The sequence below is a fragment of the Leopardus geoffroyi genome, chromosome B2, assembly GCF_018350155.1.
Source record: "Leopardus geoffroyi isolate Oge1 chromosome B2, O.geoffroyi_Oge1_pat1.0, whole genome shotgun sequence".
Lineage (NCBI taxonomy): Eukaryota > Metazoa > Chordata > Mammalia > Carnivora > Felidae > Leopardus > Leopardus geoffroyi.
The window spans coordinates 105929297-105945635 of NC_059332.1; the positions used below are offsets into that span (position 1 = coordinate 105929297).

General features: G+C 48.3%; 1 protein-coding gene across 5 annotated transcripts; it reads left to right on the forward strand.

Annotated features, from left to right (window-relative positions):
* The first annotated feature begins 2982 nt into the window (after nt 1-2982).
* Nucleotides 2983-13462, forward strand: VGLL2 (vestigial like family member 2). Of its 5 annotated transcripts, none has more exons than XM_045499386.1 (4): nt 2983-3108; nt 8103-8409; nt 10444-10965; nt 12108-13462. In XM_045499386.1, the coding sequence occupies exons 2-4, from the start codon at nt 8124-8126 to the stop codon at nt 12149-12151; spliced, it is 852 nt and encodes a 283-aa protein (XP_045355342.1). In that variant the 5' UTR covers nt 2983-3108; nt 8103-8123; the 3' UTR covers nt 12152-13462. The 5 variants fall into 5 exon arrangements, with proteins under 5 accessions (XP_045355342.1, XP_045355340.1, XP_045355341.1 ...); XM_045499384.1 differs by lacking the exon at nt 2983-3108 and adding an exon at nt 5291-5603; XM_045499385.1 differs by lacking the exon at nt 2983-3108 and adding an exon at nt 5292-5603 and having other exon boundaries at nt 12251-13462.
* Nucleotides 13463-16339: the final 2877 nt, after the last annotated feature.

Here is a 16339-nt window from a genome sequence, read left to right on the forward strand (position 1 = left end):
ATTCTTCCACATGTGCCAAGAGAAACTTCCTATGAGAGAATTTCTAAGAAGCTGTTTCAAGACCTCTTGAAGCATGTGACAGGACATCACACTCAGATGGATATCCTCACCTTCTGTCTGTTATTGCTGTGGTGTCCTTTTAATCCCTTTAGCATCCTGCTGAAATGAAGTTTATAAACACAAGTTTGGGGATGGATCAACACCAATACTGTCAAATATCTAAGTCACCAGTTTAAATCCTTCGGTCTCCTTCCAACCTTCTGAATCTGCAAATTCCCCAAATGTCTCTATATCTCACAAAAGGAGTTTCACAGATATGTTAGCTTCTAGGATGTCACCAGACTGTGTGTCTTTTTTTTTTTTTTTTTCCAAAAAATGTTTTCACTATAATCAGAAATTAAAGGCAATTAGAGTGGCTTTTCCAGTCAAATAAAGATGAAAACTCCTCCCCACTAAGAAATAATTGATACATGCTCTCTGACTTAACTCTTTGTGTCCAAGTAAATAGCAGAGAATGTAAATTTCCTTCTAACTCTTACTCTCTTGTAAAAAACATAGCAAGCCAAAATATTACACACATATCTATTCCAAATCTCTCTTCTTGCCATTTGTATGCTACCAGTTTGAAAGGTTTGAATCATATGAATTTATGTAATAATATCTTTATACTAAGCATTTCATAGAGACTCATTAAAAAGAACTCATTTCTAAAAGATGAATATGGTAGGGGCGCCTGGGTGGCTCAGTCAGTTAAGCATCTGACTTCGGCTCAGGTCATGATCTTGCGGCTTGTGAGTTCAAGCCCTGCGTCGGGCTCTGTGCTGACAGCTCAGAGCCTGGAGCCTGCTTCGGATTCTGTGTCTCCCTCTCTCTGTCCCTTCCCCAACTCACACTCTGTCTGTCTCTCTCTCAAAAATAAATTAACGTTAAAAAAAATTTTTAAAAAGATGAATATGGTAGTAAATATATTTCTCAATCTTAGAACTGGCCATCAGCATCAATAAGAAGTTAAGAGAAAACTAAATTCAGAAAGTTGTGATGATTTCACCTAAGTTAAAGTTGACTTGTATGTAACATGAAAATAGTCCTTAAAACATGAAAGACGAAAAGTTTAACATTCTTGTAATAATTAAATATGTGTCAATAGTTACAAAGTAATCTCATCTACACACTAGAACAGACCGTGGAGGATTTTTGCTAGAAAACATTAAGAGTTACTTTAAGTTTGCATGAAAATAATTGAACTCTCTTTTTCTTGGTTTTTCACTAAGTCATACTGAAATTCCTTCATTTAGTGTTTTGGTGAGGTTTCAGAGTACAGAAATTTCTTTTTTTTCTTGATTTTTTGGAAATAAAATCACCACTCAGATTCCACATTAGTTACCAGAGTACCATTGCTAAATAATATACTGTGTCCAAAAATCCTGACTTTTGCAGATGTTTCCAACTAATATTATTAACATTTTGAATCCACAAAATCGTTGTCAGCTACTCTCAAATTCCAAACACATCTCTGCTCTGTAAAATGGGCCAGGGTGGGCTTAGGGGTTAAAAAAAAAAAATCTGTGAGATAACCATTGTGTTCATCTCCTTTGGCTGGCAGCATAAGGCCACATAAAATGCCAATAGTCAACGATCCAAATAAATCATGGGTGAGGGAGGGCCTGGCTGGCTGCAGGTCAATTCTCCAAATTCGTTCTATTCATACACCCTTCCTTGAAAGCTGTCTCTTTGCCGTTTTCAGAATAAGATGGCACAGGTGGACAGAAAAATTCAGAAGGTATTGGGAAAATGATGAGCAACCCTTCTGAAGAGAAAATAAACTACTTCATTGAGATGCTATCTTTAAACATATAGTCACTCAAAAGTAATTGAGCGTCACTTATTAACTTCAAAATAAAGGCACCTTTTATTTTCAGTTCTAGCTGTGGTTAGAATTGCACACTAGAGTTGGATAGTACAATGTTTTCATATGGCAAACTCCCTCCTCACAGTTCAATATATTGCCAAAAAGCTATCATAAAGTGAAATTCATTTCTAAAAGAAGTTTGGATATTCCTTCTGCCCAATTAGGAGGTTTAAGGGTAATTAGGCTAGCTGTAATAGTAATAACTGACCTTTCTGGGGATGTTGATACATTTGTGAGGGACATCTAACTGTCTGGCATAGTCTCTTCTAAAATTACTGGGAAAAAGAGAGGGAAAGAGAGGAAGGAAGAGAGAGACTTTCTGTCCTCCACTCCCACCCGAGGCTCTGAATCAAAACCTCACTTACTTGATGACTTAATGTCTTGGTGGTTTGAATATCTGGGAGAGGAGAGGGTGTTAAATTTAGTTGTTTTACCTTCTATTTCAGCACAGAAACAAGACACAATCTCATCAGATTGAGAAATATCACCTTTGGGTAAATGACAGCTTTCCAGATATACGGAACAGACTGATCTTGCTCTTATCAGTGGGCTTACTTTAAAACCACAGACTTCATTTTTCTTCCTTTACCTTGGATTTGGGGGGAGGCAAGTGTTTTCCTGCCTAAATTCAAATTGATGCTCACTGGCCCCAATTCCCTGGGTTCCTTTAAACTCCTGTGCAGCGAGTGCCCTTACTGAGCTTACGCGAGGTTTTTAAAAACTGTTTTAAGTAAGAGGAGACTGAGAAACGTGAACAGAAAGCAACCTCGGGCAACTGGCATCACATTCTCTTCATTTTCTTTGTTCAAATTGTGGGCTGTCACTGCTCCTGTAATCCTTTTCAGAAAGAACCTGCATTTTGCTGGGCCTTGCTGGATCCGGGGAGGTTGTCGTTATTTTCTCCCCAATTTGTGGGAAATCAAAGTTCCTCTGGTACAAAGGTCAGAGTAAAATAAAAATGTCAAAGTGGGTGGGTACAGGGTTTAGGATGAGCTATTGCAGGTGTGCGGGGACGAGAGTCGAGCTTTTCTGAGCGGGCAAGCCCTCACACCCCGCCCCCCCCCCCCCCCCACACCATTGCTTTTTCGCGCAGTGCTGCGGTCAGCCAGCTACGCCGCCAAGCCTGGGCTGCGAGGGAAGGGGCGGGCTTCGGCGAAGAATGCTGGGTCCCCGAGATGCCCTAGCTGCAGCCAGCCAAGGTAGAACCTCTATGTCCACAGATAGACAGCGGGACCTGCGCGGGGGGGTGGGGGGGGGGGGCGGAAGAGTGTGACCCTCAGTGATCACGCCTATTGGCCTCGATCTGTCCTGGTCTCCGCGGCTGCGTGGGCACCTGGGCTCCTGGGCTCCTGGGCTCCTGCTCAGACCAGACCCTGGGCGCGCGGGCCAGGGCTAAGCCAGGACCTGGCGCAGGGGAGGGCGGAACGGGCCCCTGCAGCCAGCTTGCGCCTAGGCGGCAAGTGACACTGGGAGCTACACGCCCACTTCCCGCCTCTAGGAGGGCACTGTGTGGATGTTTGGTTCAGGTTCGCTCTTTTGCCTCCAGAGAAAACAAAGGTTGCCGTTTTCCCAAACATCCAAGGCGGGAGGGTTGGGGTAGGGGCGGGAAGGATGTTATGCTCCACCTGTGCGCCTAGGTCGCCAGAAGCTCTAAGGAGCCTGCAGAACTCGACACTAAGGCCAGCTGGCTTCCAAAAAGGCTTGCGCAAAACTGGGCTGAATGGTGTCCTTATTTATTTATTTTTATTTAAATCTTCTTTAAAATCGGTTACCGCGCTCGGCACGGCTCACCATTTATAAACCGAACTGAAGACTGGGAGCCATTACCCATTTATTTTTCGGGCAAAACCAAAACCTCAGCCCCGAAACAATTTGGCTTAAAATATTCACATCTTGAAGACAAATATATCTTTAAGGCTGCATTTGTTTCCAGTGTTGCAGCCTGAGAATCGATGTCAGACTTTTTGTTTTTGTTTTTGTTTTAATGGGTAATAACTGGAGTTCCCTAATGCACGCGGCGTCTCCCTTGGTTCTGGGCTCTCCGAGCTCCCAAGCCCTGCCCCCGCCGCCACCTCAGGTCTCACCACCGCTATCTCCTTAACGCTCTTTCCACCACCTGACCCAGCCGTACGGACAGCCTAGTCTCGATTCGCCCCTAAACTTACGGGATGCTGGACTCCTCTGTGACACCCTCCTCCCCAGGGGGCTGTGATGGGATGGGGAGTGCTTGGGGAGGATGGAGAGCAACACCAGAAGCCGGTCCAAGCCTGCCGAGCTCTCAGAGAAGGAAAGGGAACAACGACGCACGTTTCGCAATCAAAATGCATCCTTTCAACGCTTCGAAAATGAAACCTAAAATCCCAGCAGCTGTTTTACTGGTTGAAGAGACTACATACAACAGCCCTCTCTGACCTCCCTGCATTCTGTAGGCCGACTCCTCTTGCAGCCAACAAGTCCTGGTCCCCAAAAGTTACCGCAACTTTAAAGGACTCACGCCGAGGAGACCTGGGGCTGCCGGGGGCTGCCGGGGGCTGGGTAAGGCCTCCTGGACTCCTCGAAAGCAGCTCGCACGGGAGGGGCCGGATGCGGGGCGCCAACAACGCAGATGGGGCGGGTTCGGGTGGGGGACTTCAAAGAGAAAGTGCCGGGATCGAACACTAACGAGGCAGAAGGGACCGACCCCAGAGAGCTGAACTGAAGTGTGGGAGCTGGAGGCGGTCGGGCGGGCGGGGTCGGTAGAGGTGCAGGGGCGGTCAGTACTGGCTTCAGCCACCGCCTTTTCCCCCCCAGAGGGAGCTGCTCCGCTCCCGGGAGGAGTCTTCGGACTCCCTGGACTTCCTGTCTGAGACGACGAGGATCCCCTAGGGGATTCCTGGGGAAGGCGCTACCCTCCCGGCGCTCACCAGGCGCGGAGAGCCCACCTCCTGCCCCACCTCGCCAACCCCGGGCGCACACACTCTCAAATCTCCAGTGTGAGGCCGGGGCTCTCCCAAGGGACCTTTGCCACCACGCATCAAACTTTTTTCTCTCCCCAAGTGCGAGAACCCCCACTTCCCCCCTTCCACACTCCCCCCCTCCTTCTCTCCCATTCCGTCTCTCTCTGGGTTTCTCTCTGTCTCTCTCTCTCTCGCTCGCTTTAGCCTGAAAGTCCTACTCCTCGCGGTGCAAAGCCTCCGGCCTCAAACTCGGGGGTGCGCCGTTCGCGGTACCCTTGGCCCCCAGCTCGCCGCCGGGCAGCCCCGAGAAACACCTCGGTAGCCCCTCGGCCCCGGTCCCCGGCTCCCTATTGGCCCCCGGTCCCCGCCCCCCCCCACGGCCCCCTCCCCCTTCCGCGGCCCAGAGTGGCGTCAGCACGCCTCCCCGGCGTGGGGTTTAAATGCCCACTAGCGGGAGCACCGGCGCTTCTGTCCCGGAGCAGCGTCCGGGTTGAAATTGCCGGGTGGGAGGGGAGCCTGCGAGCGAGCGGGATCCCGAGCCGCGGAGCGCGCTGCCCACCGCTCCACCCGCAGATGACTCGGGAGCTCGAGCCCAAGCGCCGCCCATGCAGCATCCCTGCGCTCCACCGACCGAGAGTTGATGATAAAATACTTAGCCGTCTCCGCTGCGGGGAGCCATGAGCTGTCTGGATGTTATGTACCAAGTCTATGGTCCTCCCCAGCCTTACTTTGCAGCCGCCTACACCCCCTACCACCAGGTACGTGTCTCCCCCGGGCCGGGACCTCGGAGACGGGTGGCGCGCCCCCGCTGCCTGGAGCACCGCCTGTACCCTGAGGTCCGGGACGCCTCCGCACGGGTCCGGGGCGTCCTACCAAAGGCGGGAGCCTCGGGGATGCGGCGATTGCCGGCGCTGCCACACGGTCGCTTGAGCTAACCCTTTAGCGTGTCCACTTGCGCTCCCGGGAAAGCAGCTAAGCCCTGTTAATGCGTGCCCCGTCCTTCCGGGGAACAATCAGACGAGGTTCGTGTGAGCTGAATTGCCTCCTTAGAGTCTGTCGGACTCCAGATTCTTCGGTGCTGGGTAAGGGGAGCTGCGATCAACGCTCACGCAGGGAAAACCAAACTTTGGTCTCAAAGGTGAGAGTGACAAGAGAACAAAAGTAAAGACCTGCCTGTGCCTCTTTCTGTCTGAAATGCAAAGATCTGGCCACTCATCCCTGCAAGCTTATCTAACGAGTAACTTTATTCCGTTTAAATTCGCAAGGGATCAGGCCAATTAATTCCGGAACCAGAGAATTCGTTACAAAGAGAACTGCGCAAAAGCATGAGTTTTATCATCTTTGCTCTGCAAAGTTCTGGGGATTATTATTGGGGTGCAGTTGACCTGGCAGAGGAGGGCTTCAAAGATAATATTCTTTTCGCTTTTCTTGAGGCTGAGTAGCTGCATCAGGCTGTCCTGCTCTCCACAGGACAGTGGTTACCTGTAAGAAGACCACTTAACCCCAATTGGGCAAACTCTTGAAGTTTCCTTTAATTATAACATTTTCTCTCTTCTCCGAGCTGAGTCTGGGCGACCAGTTTTTCTTCCCATTTCCTCAGCTAGTGTAGTAAAAACTGAGGACCGTAGTCCGGTAAAAGAGTAAGTTCACACACCCAGGAGGCCGTAGGGGTCCCAAGCAGATTTCAAAGTGAGGGCTTGGACCCCTGCTTCAGAGACACAGAAGTACATCCGGACCCCCAGTCCAAGTTTTTGCCCATTTTGCTTGCAAATTCGGAACGTCTATTCGAAAATTTCCTGCTGAATTAATGATGGAACGAGTAGGTTTTGCTTTTTGCTTTTTTCCTTCTACCTCCCCCCTTTTTAAACTTTCCATCCAGGGAGTTTGTTTGGTCTCACAATATTCATTTGGGGAATCCTCAGAGTCCCTCATTATAAGCCAAGTGGGAATGTGGTGAAAGTGGTGATATTGCTAAATAACTACAGTCTTCTGGCTTCAGTGTCTGAGATGATTCCTTCCCAGGCTGTGACTATTGCAAAGAGGAGAGGTGGGTTGATTTTCTGTCTTCTTGGTCCTTTCTCCTCCCTGGCCCTGGACCAATAATCTATTCCATTAAGATCTCCGTTCATCTTTGTATGATCAGCCCGCTTTGAGGCCATCTCTCCCTGCATAAATGCTTTAACACTGCATTCAGTCCATTGCTCACTTCTAAGAAAATATTTCAGCAACCACACTTGGTTTTTAAAATCGTTACCAGACAGCCATAATTCACTCAACCTCACAGCCAAGATCTTCTCTCCCTTTTATTACTTGTTTCCCCAATGTGCATAGAGATGGTGAAGGCAGAAGTTCTCACGTTTTTCCTTACTCAAAAGAAGACCTCTTTAAAAACTGAGCTAGACTTTTAAGTGGACATTTTATGGGTGACCAAACAAATATCAACTTGCATTTACTTAAATGATCCATGTCAGGATGTCATTCCACATTTTTACCCCACATGATTCCTTCCCAAATAGAACTACCTCATACCTCTTCGCAGTTCTTCATTCACATTCCTGGCTGCACAGAGTGGGTTTTGGTGTTTTCGTGCTCTGTCACGATGCTTAAAGTCTTGCATCTTGTGCATCTACCTTGGATTCTTTTTTTTATTTTATTTTTTTTTAAATTTTTTTTTTCAACGTTTATTTATTTTTGGGACAGAGAGAGACAGAGCATGAACGGGGGAGGGGCAGAGAGAGAGGGAGACACAGAATCGGAAACAGGCTCCAGGCTCTGAGCCATCAGCCCAGAGCCTGACGCGGGGCTCGAACCCACGGACCGCGAGATCGTGACCTGGCTGAAGTCGGACGCTTAACCGACTGCGCCACCCAGGTGCCCCTCTACCTTGGATTCTTAAGCAGGGGACAATCAGGCCCGAACTGGAATTGGATGCCCTTCACCCTTGGAGCCTGATTTTAAAAATACATCTGCCCTGAGCCTGGCTCTGCGGTCAAACTCCGCTTATATCCTGGCTGCTTAGGCATCTTCTGGGACCTTTACCCTGACACCTTCAGAGAGCTTTCCGTGTGGTCTAGCGGCGATTCTGGGGAGACAGAGACACCAAGAAAGGCAGTCTGCCTGTCAAGAAGCTCGCACAAGTTACTGAGCACAGGGGCTTATGCATGAATGTCAGTTTTCCCCTGGATACCTTAGGGATCTGACCCCAATTTGCCATCTCTTTTGAAGCTGACTCCTCTATTCTTTCTCTCTTTGAGCAGAAACTAGCCTATTACTCCAAAATGCAGGAAGCCCAAGACTGCAACGCCAGCCCCAGCAACAGCAGCGGCAGCTCCTCCTTTTCCAGCCAAACTCCAGCCAGCATAAAAGAGGAAGAAGGCAGCCCAGAGAAAGAGCGCCCACCAGAGGCAGAGTACATCAACTCCCGCTGCGTCCTCTTCACCTATTTCCAGGGAGACATCAGCTCCGTGGTGGATGAGCACTTCAGCAGAGCCCTGAGCCAGCCTAGCAGCTATTCCCCAAGCTGTACAAGCAGCAAAGCACCCAGGAGCTCGGGGCCCTGGCGGGGTGAGTAAAGGGCCCTCTTCTAGGGGCAAATAGAGAGACCTCTCAGCCTGGGGCCCAGCCACAGAGGCTCGAGGGAAGGCAGCTGAATGAATCCTAGGTGTCAGAGGAGTTGAGGATGGGCATGTGGGGAGAGTAAGTAAAAGGAAGGAAGAAAGACCTCTCCTTGCAGAGGCAGAGCGGAGTAGAGCAGCGACCTAGAAAAACCACCAGCCTTGGAATTGGGAGTCCTGGGTTTCCGTGCTGGCTCCACCAACTTCCTAGCAACATGACCTTGGGCAAGTCTCTTAACCTCTTTGAGGTCACTCTATTTACTGGTCTCTAAAATTAGAATGATACCTGCCCTCTTAACTATCCCTGGAGATGGCTGTTCAGCAAACAGAAAACTGTGTGTAAATGTGCTGCGGAAATGTGAGGTTTCCAACACTCTCCCAAGCCCTGAGGGAGATCTGCATCTACAACAACTTACAGGGCACTTGTAAGTTCCTGATAATTTGCCCAGAGAAAAAAGTCTTAGACCCTACTGTCAGCAAAACCTGCTGAAGAATGTCTCCTAAACCGTCCGTATGCTTTTTGCCAGGTTTGAATTCCTTAGGAAATTTTGAAGCAGAAAATGTCTTTCAGAAAGAAAATTAAAGTACCAAAGAAATAAAAATTTAGGTACAGCTGAAACATCTCTAAGGATTTTTGCCAAACACACCCCCCTCTTTATTCTACCCTTCTCATAAAGCACTGCTTTCTCTAGCCTGGGACAATGATTTATTGGACAAATCAACTAAATCTCCCTTCCATTCTGAAATCTCAATCTCCTTTAATTTCCAGGACAAGGAAACAAACTTTCTCACTAAACTTAATTCTTGTTGTGTACCGAGCTGAGAAACGAAGACTTTGCTGTAAAAAGGAACACAAGTATTACATTTTATGGGGAAATGACAACCCCCACCCTCCCTTTTTTTCTTAAGAGTGTCTGACAGTGTGTGCAAGCCTTGCCTAGATAAGACCCCAAATCATGAGTTTTGAACACAGAACATTCTTTTTATTCTCCAGTTGCCTAAATATTTTTGACAGGAAGACAGTTCACCACTTAGAATGCATTTTTAATTTTTAATTCTTTAGAATGTTCTGCAGATGCCTTCCCCAGAGGAGATGCTCAGTACAGTTCCCTAGGATTAAATCTTTCTTTCCCTCCCCTTCCACTAAAGGCAACACATTTGACCTAAATGCTGTTCTCTTAAAAATGCCTCCAGGCACTAGGGTCAACAGTGATACTGGCAATAATAATTATTATTCCTGGCGTCCACACTTTAACGAACAAATATTATTAATTAAAACGTAAAAGATCTGTCCCTTTGTGTCCCTCTGCAAATAATACAGCTGCCCTTTTAGTAAGTGTAGTTTACTCTTTTGCTTGAGTTCTTGGAAAAAAAATATTTGAAAGAAGGTTTCTAGAAAGGAGGCTAATAATAGCAAGACTTCGAAATATGTCGATGGACTTCCAGTCTATCAGAGGCCCTGGAGGGGCACATTTTCTGGAGCTGGGGAGGGTGAAACGCGAGAGGGGGTAGTGAAATCTCTAGGCTGCCGACCAAGAGTGGGAAGAAGTATCTTTAGCTAGGGGAGAGAGAGGCTGCGGGTTGGGAATGGGAGGCCGTGTCTGCCCCGGAGCCGCCGAGGCAGCGCAGCCCGCAGTGGAGGAAGCTCCCAGCGCCCCAAAACTGGAACTGCAGAGGGGAATCTCACCGCTCTGCCTCTCCCAGCCTGTTCTGGGGTTTCCGCGCTGGAAACGCGTCTGCGAAATCCGAGGAAGCCGCCCTCCTTCCCAAAGAGTTTCTCCCATTTTGCGGTGCCTCGACCTCGAATTCGCAGGGTGCATCCGCCTCCGAAAGACGCCGCCCCCGTGGGCGGGCAGCGGGTCGGCTCCCGGCCGCGGCTCGCCCGCACTTTGCCCGCCTGGCGCGTTCAGCGCTCCCGCTTCCATCTACCTGTGGTGACGCGCTCCTCTCTTCCTTTCCTCCCCTCCGCCTCGCCTGCCTGCAGACGGCTCCTTCCCGATGAGCCAGCGCAGCTTCCCCGCCTCCTTCTGGAACAGCGCGTACCAGGCTCCGGTGCCCGCGCCGCTGGGCAGCCCGCTGGCCACCGCGCACTCGGAGTTGCCCTTCGCCGCCGCCGACCCCTACTCGCCCGCCGCGCTGCACGGCCACCTGCACCAGGGCGCGGCCGAGCCCTGGCACCACGCGCACCCGCACCACGCGCATCCGCACCACCCCTACGCCCTGGGCGGCGCCCTCGGCGCCCAGGCCGCCGCCTACCCGCGGCCCGCCGCCGTGCACGAGGTCTACGCGCCGCACTTCGACCCGCGCTACGGGCCGCTGCTGATGCCGGCAGCCTCGGGGCGCCCGGCCCGCCTCGCGCCCGCGCCGGCGCCCGCGCCCGGCAGCCCGCCCTGCGAGCTCTCCGCCAAGGGCGAGCCGACCGGCGCAGCGTGGGCCGCGCCCGGGGGACCCTTCGCGAGCCCCGCGGGGGACGTGGCCCAGGGTCTGGGACTCAGCGTGGACTCAGGTAAGCGGGAGAGGGACCTTGGCCTCCCCGGACCCCTCCTGCCCTGTGTCCGACCCTGGGTTGAGCCCCGGACCTCCCTTAGTTCTCCTTGGAGACCCCAGTGACCTTGTGGCCCAGGGGTCTGCATGGCAGGGTTGTGCTTCAGTAAACAGATGGCCCAGTGTCATCGCTGTGGGCAGAATGAGAAAGTAGGCTTTCCCCTCCCCCCCAAATTAAATTTAAGTAAATAAATAAGTAATAAATAAATTTGTTGGAAAGGTTCTATAGCTCTGCGCTGTTCAATCCTGTAGCCGCTAGCCACTTGAAAGGTGGCCAGGAGGAACTGGGATGTGCTTACGTGCCTGATACACACTGGATTTCAAAACTGTACCAAAAAAGAATGTGAAATTCATCTCACTGGTATTTTTATGTTGACTGCATGTTGAAATACTTTCGACACGTTGCATATTGAACATACTGGGTTAAATAAAATATATTGCGAAGATTCATTCTCACCTGGTTCTTTTTACTCTTTTTCAATGTGGCTGCTAGAAAATTTAGAATTATGCCTGTGGCCCCCATTGTGTTTTTATTGGACAGCGCTGATCTAGAGGACCTGCTCAGAGTGTAGTTCATAATCTTCTAAAGTTTGGGGGGAGGGTACTGTCTCCTGGTGACAGTTATAAGGAAAGGAAAATATGATTTTGTTATCAACTTAATCGCCAATTAAATAGGTGTCTTAAAATGTAAAACTTAAGGAGAATGTGCTCTTAATGACAATACTGAATTTCTGACTTAAGGAGTTGAATTTGAAAGGTACATTCAAATAAGGGTGTACTCTTCTGCTTGCTTTACTTTTAGGGCATAACCAAAAAAATGGTTATATTATAAATGCAATCATTGGCTTGTAGTCTTGCCCACTCGCCCTTCTTTCAGGTGAAGATTTGACATTTCTGTTTGCTTTGCTTTTACTTTCATTCATGCCCTTTAGATGAATTCTGTGACATTTGCAATAAAACTGTGGCGTTTGTCTTTCTCTTTCCTTAAATACCTGTGCCTTCCCGTCCCCAACCCCTTCTCTCTCCCTCTCTTGTTTTTCTTCTCCGTCTCTCTCTCTCTCTCTCTCTCTCTCTCTCTCTCTCTCGTTTTCTCTCTGTTTTCAGGTTTGCAGCCTCAGGACAAAAGCAAGGATCTGTACTGGTTTTAGACAGCCCACCTTCTTCCCTGTAGGTCTCTGCATAGCGCACTTGATGGCACTCAGCTGAAATCGAGTGGGTTTGTAACAGCTTCTGATCTTGGTTTGCAGCTCGTCGCTATTCCCTCTGTGGTGCATCCCTCCTGAGCTGATCTGCTGACCCAGGGTTTCCCCTTCCCTTTCCCTTCTGACCAGCCGTGGAGGCTCAGCATCTGTGCCTCTCACTTCATGGATGAGGACATGGGGGAAGGCAGAGACTTCAAACTTCTCCGTGTATTGGGAAAACCAAAACACACATCTACAGAAATATTGTCAAACCATAATTCCTTCTGTGGAAAGAGCAGATCCAAAGACTGAATTATGTTGAATGACTTTTGGGCACATCACTGGAAATATCTGCGGTGAGGTCACTTAGATGACACGATGTCATAAATTTTCCTGGAAAGAGGAGGAAAAAAAGAGACTTTTTGGTGTGAATATTTTTTATGCTGATGTGAATTATTTCATTAAGTAGTGTGGCCGTAGCACTACGGATGTCAGTATCCTCACATTTGAAATGTATTTGTATTTGCATCAAAGACTGTGGTAGAGAAGTAAAAGAGGCCAGTTCCTTCTTCCTCACCTCATAGCCTCCAGTTCCCTTCCTGCCAGCTCCCTCGCTGCAATACCCACTCCAGACACAAAGACACACTTTTTTCCTTTGGACCGTGAACATGGAAGCCTCAGCCTAAATGTGAGTGGCAAGTGGCTTATCTGGAGCCACCTGCCCAAGTCTTACTGAAATGCAGCTGTTGTAGGACAACTGTTTAAAACTCCAGAAATACATCGACCAAGGTGGCACTTCCCAGTGTTTGGCACAACAATTGCAATTTCACTGGATATATTTTATATGTGTGTGTGTGTGTGTGTGTAGATATATATCATATTTTTTACGAGGAACGTTTTACGATGAAAGAAGAAACCCTTCTCTGCCTTCTCTCCCACAAATTCTGCCTCTCCTTCTATCCTCCTCTGGATGAAAAGAAGCAACAAGAGATCCCCAACTGTCTCTATGAAGAACTAGGAATCACCACAAGGGGAAGAAATGTCCATGGAGTCTCTAATACCTCGAATATTCCTCTCAGTCTCTATGGTCATGATTTGGGCACTTCAGTTTTGGGACAGGGGAAGGGGTCTGTGCGTGGGCAAAATTGAAGGTGATGAGGAAGAAGGAACAAACATTAAAGATGTCTCTTTGCTACAAGGTAACTGTGTTATTTCATAAGAAGAAAATAAATGTCCTAGTCTTTCTCCAGTAGAATAAAATAATTTATAGTAGTACAATCTGATGTCAGTAAGTACCATTACTTTATATGTAGAGTGCTCTGTGTTTTTCCAAAGCGTTTGCCATTCTGTGAAAGCTGATAACTCTTTTCCACTTCCCATCAACCCTGGAGGTGAGAAGTTAGGTAGCCCACCTCTGTTTCACAAATGAGAAAATTGTGGCCCACGGAAGCCCAGGGCTTATCTGTCAGCATTCACTGGGTTAAAAGCAGAGATGGTGCTGAAAAGGCTACCTGTGCACCATTCAGTCAGGTACATTATTATTGTTACTTCGTAAATTCTAGACTCTTAAAACAGTATTCAGTTAAAAGGTGTTTTGGGAATATTGGTTATATTATATTTTAATAAGCTAGGCTACGAAACCAAACCTACCAGGAGGAAGAAAAAAAAAAAAAAGGAAAAGCAAGAGAGAGAGAGAGAGAGAGAGAGAGATTATTTAAGAAATTTTCTCTTGATGCCAAAGTTGCGTTCCCTCACTTCATTCACTAAAATGCCCATGGGAGAGATTTTGTGTTATGTTCCAATTGCCCTTGCAGATTGTGAAAACATAAAAAGATGAGTTCAAACATTGACCTCCATTGTAACGTGAGAAACAAATTTATCTTGGATGATCATCTCAGGAGTTGGGGCGGTAAGGGACCCTCCTCAGTGTACGGCTTAGGGGAGTTACCCAGCCCCTCTTTCCATCATTATGGTCATCACAAGAACCTATCACTGGTGTTGCTCATACAGAAGGTACTCTCTGGTCATGGTGCCCAGATGTGATAACACTCATAACAACTAATGCTGTTTCTCAGGCTCTGATCTGAGGGCTTTGCATGCAGGTTAACTCATTTAAGTCTCACAACAATTCTATGTTATATTTATTATCATGATCCCCTTCTTACTGAGACAACAGAGGCTCACAGAGGAGAAATAATTTGCCCAGCCACACAGCCATTAAATGGCAGAGCCAGGGTTCCAACCCACTGCAGTAACTACTACTTGCCCTCTTCTAATTTGTCTTCAGTGGCTCAACTTTGGGTCCACTTTGCCCTCCACAGTAGATGAATAAGGAAGGGAAGGAGGCAGGGCAGCCAAGGAGGACACATCACAGAACTTACAAAATCCCTGGTCTCAAAGGAACTATCCTAAGACATTTTCACACCCCTTCATCAAACGATACTAACTATAGACCATTCAGTCAGAGGCAGATTTCCATTCTCCTCCAGGAGGCAATCATTACTGCTTCTCTTATTAATTCATTTCAGTATTTTCCAGACTTCACTGCTCTGAAGCTCCTCACACCCAACCCGACCAAGTCGTGTCAGAGTTAGCCTGAGGTTTGGACATTGAAGCAACAACTAAAATTAACTTTGGACTTCTCTGTGGATTTTTTTAATCCATGTTCCATTGGCACGGATCACTGGTATATACAAGCATAAATAAAATGCATTAAGTTCCGGCTCGCTTTTTAGAATTTGCCGCTGAGTATGCAGTCAGGGAAGGAAGCACGGTGGTGCGTTCTTTGCCGGACATGGTCTCCAAGTGTCCCCACTGGAAGAGGCTGTGCCCGTGCCCCACTGCGACCGCGCTCACAGGCTCTCTGATCAGAACCCACAGGGAGCACTTTCCCAGCCACGGGCCCCTGGTTACTGAAACCTCTCTCCTGAGCTGCATCTGACCTGAATATCAGGTTGCCGGTGAGGAGACTCATTCACTGGAACTGGCCTTTGGGGCAGTCCTGGACAGACCATCCAGACTCCAGCGACCTGGCACATAGGACACACGGATCACAGCATTTCCCTCCGTGTTGTGTGTTCCCAAAGTAGAAACGCACAACAACCTAGAACTATAATGATTCTGTCCGTGTAATAAGCGCCTCAAAGAGAACCTCGGTGAAAGAAGAGTCCTGACTGACAGGCGGTAGGCCCACCAAACCCACGCAGAATACGAATTCCCATGCCTGCCAGTAATTTTCATGAACTGATGCAGCCTGGAGAAGGCAAACTAGTGGTTGACAAAAGGACCTTCAAGGGAATGAAAGATGACAGGACACAAGGCAAACATGACGTTTTCGCGTGTGTTACACCTGGTTGGGAGCCCGAGGGAAAGATAAGCTTCTGCTCCCCTCATCCCCGCTGGCACTGGCGGCCTCCTCACGCACTCTTTCCTCCGCGCTTGGCCTCCGCTGAGCCAGAGGTGATGAAAAGGGGAGAGACAGCTCTGCGCCACCAAGTAATCCTTTTGCCCATTGCCCTCTGGCTGAGAACTCAGTCACCCAGCTTCAGGGAACTCTATCTGTTCTACTCCTTTAGTTTAAAAGGAGTTTCCAGCCTGTCTCATTTCCCCCTTTGAAGTTCTATTTCAATGCGTGGCAAATTCTAGCAATGACTTAAGATTGATTTGGGCCTGGATGGGAAGGAGGGCAGAGGTGGTGGATGTGAGGACTTAGATCCCCTGACTGGAAGCTTCTTTTGACGCTCTTTCTGGATAAGTACTGCACTTTCTGTGCTCATTTTTATCTGAGGAAACAACTCTTAAGATCAGTTTAACCTCCAGTTCGCTCAGAATCATAAACCCTGCGTTCATGTGCAGACACCCATAACCCTCCTATCGAAATAAACAAGGATTTTTTTAACACCTAGCGATTGATCACTGTGGGGTTGGAGGAGATAAGAAAAAAAAAAAATTAATACAACTTAGACAAACTGTTTTCCATAGAAATGCTTTTTCTGTAAATTGCACTTTAATTTTTTTTTTTAAGTTTATTTACTTTGGGAGAGAGATGGAGAGAAAGCAAGCAGGGGAGGAGCAGAGAGAGGGAGAAACAGAATCCCAAACAGTCTCCAAACTAACAGCGCAGAGCCCTACATGGGCCTTGAACTCACAAACGTT

Bases quoted from the DNA above. Each gene is read 5' to 3' on its own strand.
- VGLL2 (XM_045499382.1), top strand. From the start codon at position 5,831: ATGCGTGCCCCGTCCTTCCGGGGAACAATCAGACGAGGTTCGTGTGAG. The intron at 5,984-8,102 runs GTGAGAGTGACA...CTCTTTGAGCAG, and splicing joins ACCAAACTTTGGTCTCAAAG to AAACTAGCCTATTACTCCAA. The intron at 8,410-10,443 runs GTGAGTAAAGGG...GCCTGCCTGCAG, and splicing joins GAGCTCGGGGCCCTGGCGGG to ACGGCTCCTTCCCGATGAGC.